Source organism: Mytilus edulis, chromosome 14 (genome assembly GCF_963676685.1).
Source record: "Mytilus edulis chromosome 14, xbMytEdul2.2, whole genome shotgun sequence".
Lineage (NCBI taxonomy): Eukaryota > Metazoa > Mollusca > Bivalvia > Mytilida > Mytilidae > Mytilus > Mytilus edulis.
In genome coordinates this window covers 68261359-68271002 of record NC_092357.1, presented here as the reverse complement: position 1 = coordinate 68271002, position 9644 = coordinate 68261359, and the positions used below count along the sequence as shown (strand labels likewise).

Below are 9644 nucleotides of genomic sequence, written 5' to 3'. Positions count from 1 at the left end.
GCTGCAAAATGGACGGTTTTGTAAGACTATAAGTGCCATCTTGCACATAAAGCCCCTGTGGACAGTTTGAAACTGCTGTCTTGTATGTAGCCACAGCGTACAATGGTCCATTGATTTACGATTTCAATGACGGTCTTAAATCAGTATTAACATTAATTAGTACAAGACTTTCATATTAAAAAAGTAACTATTTGTAACAAAATTGAACTTTTCATTTTAGGTTCCACGAGTGAAAATAGAAAGCCACGACTGGTTCATATAAGCATTGGAAATGAAGAAACATCTTCGATGATTATAATGTGGTCTACTGTCTCTCGAACCGGATGTAGAGTTTTCTATGATATAAGCGACAAATTACAGTTCAGCATCGAAGGGAATGTATCAAAATTGTTGGAGGACAATTGGAATGCACTTTCTTATATACACAGAGCAGAACTTACGGTATGATATCAAATTCTGATTGAAAACAGTAAAAAAAGAAAAGCAACACGTGAACCTAAGACCGTTGAAAGGTCACCAAAATAATGTTGCGGCGTGCAATTATTCAATATTCAAGTTATGCATGTAGTTGTGTTTTGGTGCAATAAATCGTAAATCGTAGAAAGCATACTCATTGATAATCTGGATTTGAATAAGCATTTGCGTCATCACGTATATTATTCGAGCCTCAAATCAATGTTAGTTGAAACCGGATGTCAAACTAATTACCTCACTTGCTTTGACTCCGGATTTCATATAACAAAATTAAATTAAATGAACATGCATTCCGGATGAAACGCTCTACAATTTGAGGCACGAGGTCTTTTTAAACATGATTTTTAAAGAAAATGTTATTGCGTACATAAGTCGACCGATAAGAATATAACAGGAAATGGATTTTTTGTATTATTTATCATACTCCCGAATGAAACAGACATAAGTTGTTGCTCCGCGGGAGACCCGATTGATCTTGAGCTACGTTCCTATATTGAAAAGGAATGGAAACGGGTCTCGAGAACAGTTGGGACTTCCGTGGAAGTCCATTTTCTGATATATTTATCGGTCATCCGAATTCACTGGGTCATCTTCCTTAAGAAGATATAAAGGAAAACAAAAAAACAAGTTAAGTAGATACTAGTCATCTGAAGGACGCCTTCGGGTGCGGGAGTTTCTCGCTACATTGAAGACCCATTGGTGGCCTTCGGCTGTTGTCTGCTCTATGGTCGGGTTGTTGTGACTTTGACACATTCCCCATTTCCTTTCTCAATTTTATTCTGTGTAAAAAGAAATTCCTTAGATAGCATGTTGATGTCTTTTCGACCAATGTTTGCAATACACGTGTAATAAGAAGTCATGTTAAGATATACCTCGTTCGTCAAATTTCCGAGGGTTTCATCCGGATTACTAGGAATCAAATGTTTTATTTCTTTTTCTTAAGGTTCGATGACCTATGGAGGCTCGATGACCTATGGTTGCTTAAAATCATGTGGTTGTTTCACTGGCAATCAAATGGCGATTTCTGATATATTCTATGTAAAAGTGAGTTCTTTTCAGTAAGTCCAGTTTAATTTTCTCAAAACAATAGCACATGAGGAATTTTTCCAATGTACAGTTTTTTGTTTGCTACTTTTCAGAATCTTGAAGCAAATCAGACATACTTCTACCAAGTGTCTTGTGAGTATGGACATGACGTTTTCAAAAGTGACATCTTTATGTTCAAGACACTGTCTAACGACAAGGTAAGATTTTTCTCTTATAAATTATATAGTTTTTCTGTGTGAAAATATCACATAAGACATAGCGATAAAATGATGGGGAGCATTCTATGTCAACCTTGAAATTTGGCGGGGATTTGTGTTACTCAATGTACTGTGCATGTACTAATCATACAATCAGTTACATCAATACAAGAGGGTCTGGAAGGGGTCCTTCATTCACGTTTTTTTTTAAATATTTTTGGCTATTTTCTCTATTCTTGAAACGTTTTGTCCAATAGTCTTAATTCTTCATATTTTACCTCTTCATCTGTATCCTTTAAAGAAGGGGTCCGAGGGTCCTGATCCCGAAATCCCGGGCTTAAAAACATGAAATCCCGAGGTCCCGAAGTTTAAAAAAAAAAAAAAATCCCGTCATCCCGAAATTCGAAAAAAGAAATTCCGGATCCCGAAAGGGTCAATCCCGAAATCCCGAGCTTAAAAACACCCGATGATCCTGACATCCCGAAACAGGTCATGCCCCCCTTTGAAAATTCTATTATTCTTAAATCTGGAATGAGTTAAAATCAATAAGAATTTTGTTAGATGGTAAAATTTGTAATTAAGATGTATAATTATATACTTTATTATCAATTATTCATGATGTGAATCCTTAATGTGACCGTTGTTAGAAATTGAAACCCCAAATAGTCATGGGAATTCAAGACTGGAAAATATAAACGTATCAATAACAGAAAATTTGTGGCATGAAGGAAGAAGACCTGAGCAACTAACGGAATAGAACCAATAGTCCAAAAAAACATCTAGGGGTCAACCTACGAACCGCAACAACAGAAAGACCATTTCATATTACCCTTAAGCATTTTTTCGACCATGCTATCATTCTTTAATTTTATTAAATTCCAGAATAAGCTGTGATTTAAAGAAATTAAGATATATTTCATTGCTTTTCCAGGAACAAACGGTAAAACTATTGGTGTATGGAGATATGGGATCGAAGTCAGGAAAGTTAACACTCTCAGCTTTACAGGATGAACTTTCAACGGGGCAATATCAGGCAATATTCCATAATGGAGATTTTGGTTATGATCTTGACTCAAATGGAGGCTCTGTGAGTATGATACGTCGGATATACACATGAACCAGATGACATTTTAAAATATTGTTTTATTATCACATTTTTGGTATAGCCATTAGTGGTTTGTGTTACAGTGCAAGTAATGAACCCGTTTGACTCTTAAATACATGTGAGGTGATATAGAATCTCTGCAATATATTCACTAACCCAGAAATTCGGTCAGAATATAAAGAAAGACCCGTTGTTTAAGTTCTGATTGGTCCAGCCGTCATTTACAAGTTACACTATAGTTGTTTATGTTCTGAATTTCTGATTGGTTATGTTACAGAGGGAGTCCATTTGTTTATGTTCTAATTGGCTCAGCCGTCATTAACGAGAATTTAAAGAGTGCACATGGTAATTCTGTTTTTGCCTTTCCCAAGTCAGGAGTCTGCAAAATCGTGTATTTCGTTTAACTGTTGCCGCGTATCACATTCGAGTTTAGTTTTTTGTTTTGTGCCAGAATTAGGTCCTAGATTTTATCATCTGAATTGTATCACACTTTGACCTTGCTTGCTATGCGCTATTGGGTTCTGCTCAGTGTTGGAGGATGTACCTAATACTTTATAGAACTTTTTATAGCTGACTAATAATACGGTATTGTTTTCTCATTATTGAAGGCTAGACGATAACTAATCACTACTCATGTCTGCGCCATTTGGTCTCCAGCGGAAGTTGTCTAATTGGCAATCCGTTCGCATCTCCTTTTTTTTATTTACACATGTACGGAGAATTCCTCCATACAACTAGAATATTTTAGTAATGGTTTTCAGAGTATTGTTTTACAGGCTAAGAGCTAGCCATATAACACAAAGATATATGGTATGCGACAACTATCCACCAGAGTTCAAATGACGAAAATACAAGCAATTAAAGATCCAACAATGAGAAAAAAAATACGATCAATTTTAGTCGTTTGATCTTTTTTTTAGTGAAAATAGCCCCTGACTTTGAAAAGACAGTCACACATAAACAAGGTGCATGAATACAACTGTTTCGATATTTTCCCAAAAGTTCTATTAAAAGTGATTGACATATATGTTTCAATGATAAATTCTGTTTTGTCTTCAAAAAGGTAGGAGATGAGTTTCTCGATATGATTCAACCAATCGCAGCACAGTTTCCATACATGACGTCACCTGGTAACCATGGTACGTGTTTACTAGAACATAGCGATAATAATGCACTTTCAATTGGTCGCTTATTAACTTTTACAATTAAAAAAATATGGTGACAATTTCACAGAATTCACAGGGCACGTTTCATGATAAAAAAATTGTGGTGTATGTGTCTGCAGGGGTGACACGCTATTTGAAATGTGGGATATATGTAGAATGTGTCTCATTGGGGTATAAGCGTGACGCGGGATTGTCGATTATTGTAAGCGTGACACGTGAAAGTCAAATTATTGTGCCGTGAAAACGGAAAATCAAGGCTAGCGTGACAAGGGAAATTAGAAAAAATGAGAATTGCTTACGTACATAGTGTAAGCGGGATACGGGAATCTGACAAAACAATAAACGAGATCCGGGATCAGAACCCCCCCCCAATGAAACCCCCGAAGAGGGTAAAATGTGGAATGACGCAATAAAAAGGGTTAAAAAGCAGAATAGGCACGAGGATACAAGTAATGTGAAGGGTTACTGCAAGTCACAAAACGTTTAAGCCAGGCCAAGAGAAAAATGTTTTTTTTTATTTTAACAAAAAGCGGGGTTATAGAGGGGAGCATCACATGGACATCTTTTAGAACAAATATGATAAACGTATGTTAGAACCAAAACCAAAATAGAACAGTTGTTATCTACTATGATATCTGAAGGGTATTACTATCTAAATTTTACAATTAAATGTCTCATGAAAAATTAGTCTGCTAGAGTAATGCTATTGTGCTGACATTCTAAAAACTATACTGCCTGCAAATTCTTGCGACTGACAGTATATGAGTGTAAAAGAGGGACAAAAAGATACTAGAAGGATAGTTAAACTCATAAATTGAAAATAAACTGACAACGCCTTTGTCCCATCCACCAACATGTTTGAATACCAATTCGCCGTTTCAGAATCTAATGCATCCTGGGTAATATTTTCAATAGTGTACATAAAAATGTCGTGATTGGTTAATAATGTCATAAACAATGGAAATTCAACAAATGACATGACGTTATTTTCATTTTGGGGTACAAACAATGAAATTACCCATGATTCTTTAGAATTTCTGAAACATTCAACTTTTTTTCTGATTTGTTGTTTAATGTGCTAAGTGGTTAATGTTTTGAAATTTATTTTGTTCTTTATTTATTTTGTATTTGATATGTTATTTCTTAAAGAATTGGCACATGACTTGCACCACTACAGATTACGATTTTCCATGCCTGGGACACCTTGGCCTATGCCGTTTGAGAAACTTTGGTACAGTTTCGATATTGGACCAGTGCATTTTATCAGGTAAGGATGTATTATAGTCCTATTGAACGCACGTGATGACTGGCTTTTAATTGGTAAAAGCAACACGATACAGGAAAGCAAAAAACATTCTTTTAATCTGCTGTTACGGTACAATAATGCATAACAAAATTTCTTTAGGCTTTCACGCTCTCACACTTTAAATGTTCTATATAAAAAAAGAAGATGTGGTGTGATTGCCAATGAGATTACTCTTCACAAGAGACCAAAATAACGCAGAAATTAACAACTATAGGTAACCGTGCGGTCTCCAACAATGAGCAAAGCCCACATTTATTTCATGTTGTTATTAATGCTAACATAACCGTCAGTCATTCATTCATTGTGGGCATTCTAACTCAGTTATACGGACTTGACTTGTTATCACCGATGAATACCAACTATTTAACCCAATTTTGTTGCTGGAGAATACGCTTTTATTCCTTCAATACATATAAGTTTTATTTAGTTATCATTTCAAATTAAAAGTCATACTGATATGGAACTTTACTTGTATATATTTATCTCCTTCTCAGTTTTTCATCGGAGGTGTACTTCATTCATAACCAGGATTTCACATGTAAACAATATGATTGGTTGTTGGAAGATCTGACAAAAGCCAATCAGAATAGAGAGAAGACTCCATGGGTTATTGCACTTGGACATCGACCTATGTATTGCACAAACAGTAACCTTGACGACTGTACGCCACACTTTTGGGGACAATGGGTTAAAAGAGGGTAAGAACCATAAACATTATATTTTTCTCGAAATTCATAAGCTTGCAACCTTTTTTATAGGGGGGGGGGGGGGGGGGGGGGCTAGGATGAAAAATTGTGTCCTGCCTTTTTATTTTTCAGTCTATTCGGTCCTGCCTTTTTTTTCTTAGCATATCCTGACTTTTTTACAATTGTCATCCTGCCTTTTTTTTTTTGCCAAGTTACTCATCCTGCCTTTTTTTTTTACTCAAAATCCTGTCCTGCCTTTTTTTTCAAATTTCATCCTAGCCATCCGCCCCCCCCCCCCCCCCCCCCCCCCCCCTAAAAATCAAATGGTAGCTCCCTTAAGTTACTTGACGATTGCGAGACTACTTAAATTTATTGCTCAATGCTTACCTATTTAACAAAATGACAAGAGCATTATATAAGCAAAAATTCAAATTTCTTCTTAGAAAAAAAATAATACTTTACCCCAGTAAAACGTTATAGAAAATTTTGCACAGTTGTTCTACATTTAAGCATAACAAAAACTGTACATGCACAATTAGATATTTGACAAACAGTTACAGAAGTAAAATTGCAATTTGTTAAGGAAAATATATTCAATGAAATAATGTATCTTTAATGACGCACGTGTTCAAAATATTTAAAATTCCAATGCAAGGACTAAAGGAAATCTCATATCACAGACACGATAAGTTTTTTATTCATTATGATAACATAATTAAATATATTTTATTTCGTTTGAAATTGGTGTTTTCCCGTTTGCTATAAGGGGTAATTATTTATAGATGGGAACTAGTATAACTAGTTCTGCAACAGTATGTACTATTTATAAGAGTTTGATGTCGGGTGTATAATGCACGAGGAAAGTTTTGGCGGTTTCTACGGGTGGAATTTAATGGTACTATATAAAGTTTGGCATTTAAATGTAATATTATCGAAGGTGCTCGCAGTTGCGTCGAATTGAAGTTGGTCACATTGGTATATTGACAGTTGCAGCTATGTTTATTACATACGTACAGGCGCTGGAGGTATTAACCCAGGAAAAAGAAAAGATGCGAATGAGAAACAATGTTATATGTCATGGATTGATATGTCAGTGGTTTGAATCGAAGAAATATGTACAAGAAAGTAAAATAAAATATTGTATCGCAAGAGAAAATGATATGTTACTGCGAGCAACTAATCCTATATCTGTGTTTGTTTTGTTTATAGCCTATTGAATTTAGATATTAAATACTTTAAATTCGGACGAGCAGGGCGAGGGAGAATTTAAAGGAATATTCATTCGAGATTAATTCATATCAATTTCTATGTATTGCAGACTTGAAGATTTGTTTTATGCTATGGGAGTTGACCTTGTAATAGAAGCTCACGAACATTCATACGAGCGTTTATGGCCTGTGTATCACTCTGACGTCATTCAACATAGCTATCTACACCCTCGTGCTCCTGTTCATATCATTTCCGGTGCTGGTGGAAATTCGGAAGGAGTAGACTTGACGGGATTTTCAAGTATGTTATATTTTGAATTCATTGTCATTTGTTAGATTCCAATTTTCGTGGATTTCGGGGGGGGGGGGGGGGGGTACATGGAAAGTACGAACTCAGATTTTGACAGTCAGTTACATGCCATTTCTGACTCAAAACAGAAAAATCCATCACAAATACCAGCATCAAAGATGTATACGTCAGACCAGCGTTTCGTCTATAAAAGACTCTCCAGTGACGCTCAACTAAAAAAGATTAAACGCCAAATAAAGCACGAAGTTGTTGCGTGTTGAGGAACCCAATTTTTTTAAGGTTTCTTTCCTTGGGCAATAATGTTCTTCGAATTTCCTAAAACTTAAAGTTTGTAAAAAAATATTATTGTTATAACCTGATCTATGATAACTTATGTCAACACAGAAGTGCTGACTGCTGGTTTGGTGATTCCCTCGGGGATGAAACTTCCATCAGCAGTTGTATCACAAAAAAATCAATGGGTCAAAGTTAGAAAAACAGACATAACTACCATTGGAAAGCTTCTAGTAGTATTTTGAGTAAAAACAAAAGACCGTTCTCCAGCTATGTCCTATACCTGAAAATTACTTCAATTATGCGCGCTTCTATGACGTTGTTTACAAGATGAAGGGGACCGCCTGTATCATTGCACTATTGAAGTTTCCCAAGAGGCTTCGTGATCGTCACCATGCCGGGCGAACTAGAAATAATATTTGTTCCGTAGGTATCGAAACAAAAATCCAAGTGCATTAAATTATGCATAGACATATAATAACTGATTATTTTCTCAACGGCAATCATTATTTTGTATATCTAAAACATAACAAGACGAAAATGCATAAACGGAGCTAGGTCGAAGGTAAGTAAGTAAGTAAGTAATTTTTATTGGTTTAAAATCCAAAATTACAGGATTGATACCAAGACAATACAAATTTGTTATACACAAACATACAAACATATATATATCATACCAAATTTATAAACATTATATGAGGAGGTGGTACCACAAAGTTATTTAGTGCTTAATAAAGCATTTCTAAAAATGTACATGTCGCTTATAAATTTAACAATAATTCTAATTATATCAGTCTCAACACACGTATACAAAAATTTAAATCTTGCTTCATTAGTCATACTGAAAAAAGAGGGAACTATTTCACTAATTTTGGAAAACAGTTGGTCTCTAATTATAGAGAAGGTGTCATCATCGTCGATGTAATCATCTTCTTCCTGTCCATCATTTGTTACACGATTACATGTCAAAAGTCAAGTGAAACAAAATGAATAGGAAATTTAAATGATAATAATAACACATGTTTTTCATTTTATTTTAAGGTCCCTGGTCTGCATTTAGAGCTGGCAGAAGGAGTAAAAATTCTTATGGAAGACTTTCAGTTGTAAATAAAACACATTTACATTTTGATCAAATAAGTGCTATAACAAAAGATGTTTTGGACCAATTTTGGATAGTACAAGAAAATCATGGCCCATTTTTACAAAACGTTGATTGTAAGAATGGCACCGTTCTGCCGGAATTCTGTACTTGTCCATTGCCGATCCGGTTTGTTACTTTGTTGATTTTGTTCACCTCGGGGATTGTTATTGTCATAGTTCTATCCATTATGTTTTGTTGTTATTCATGTAGATGTTGCTACTTCTGTCTCAACAATTTTCGCACATGCGCACATATATTCGGAAGCTGGATGAATCGCAGACGACAGTATCGACATCAACCATTACAACAAAATACCGATATCGAGGACAATTTTCTTGTTTATCAACCGACAGAAAGCATCGATTCTTTTGATATGTTCGTGCACTGAAATTATTGAAAGTTAAATGCCAGATGAAGGTCATATTAGCACACGTGACGGCAAGTGTTTTGCCTTAATGCTTGAACAGAACACTACAAGAGGAGATAGCGGAATATATTAATGACAGGATCGAATAGTGGATTCATACTAGAACCTATACCAGATGTGTTGTCTTTTGTACACTTCAATGTGTGATCTTTATGCTTGAATGTCATTCTTGAAAAAGTGATTTGCTGTTTCGTTACAGTAATGATAAGTGGTTGTCACATTTAGGAAACATTTTGGTGCATATGTGTCTTTTTTAATTATCAGTATTTTTGGTGTTTAATTTTAAAGAAAATATCTTTTTCGT

General features: G+C 35.2%; 1 protein-coding gene across 1 annotated transcript; it reads left to right on the top strand.

Moving 5' to 3' along the window:
- Positions 1–219: 219 nt before the first annotated feature.
- On the top strand, positions 220–9435 carry LOC139503790 (acid phosphatase type 7-like). Its single transcript, XM_071293720.1, has 8 exons — positions 220–441; positions 1614–1718; positions 2650–2805; positions 3887–3962; positions 5139–5256; positions 5790–5993; positions 7300–7490; positions 8814–9435. Exons 1-8 carry the CDS (start codon positions 289–291, stop codon positions 9299–9301), a joined length of 1491 nt encoding a protein of 496 aa, XP_071149821.1. The 5' UTR covers positions 220–288; the 3' UTR covers positions 9302–9435.
- Positions 9436–9644: the final 209 nt, after the last annotated feature.

Coding starts and splice junctions, on each gene's coding strand:
- LOC139503790 (XM_071293720.1), top strand. CDS start 289: ATGATTATAATGTGGTCTACTGTCTCTCGAACCGGATGTAGAGTTTTC. Junction 442..1,613: donor TACACAGAGCAGAACTTACG/GTATGATATCAA, acceptor GCTACTTTTCAG/AATCTTGAAGCAAATCAGAC. Junction 5,257..5,789: donor GGACCAGTGCATTTTATCAG/GTAAGGATGTAT, acceptor TCTCCTTCTCAG/TTTTTCATCGGAGGTGTACT.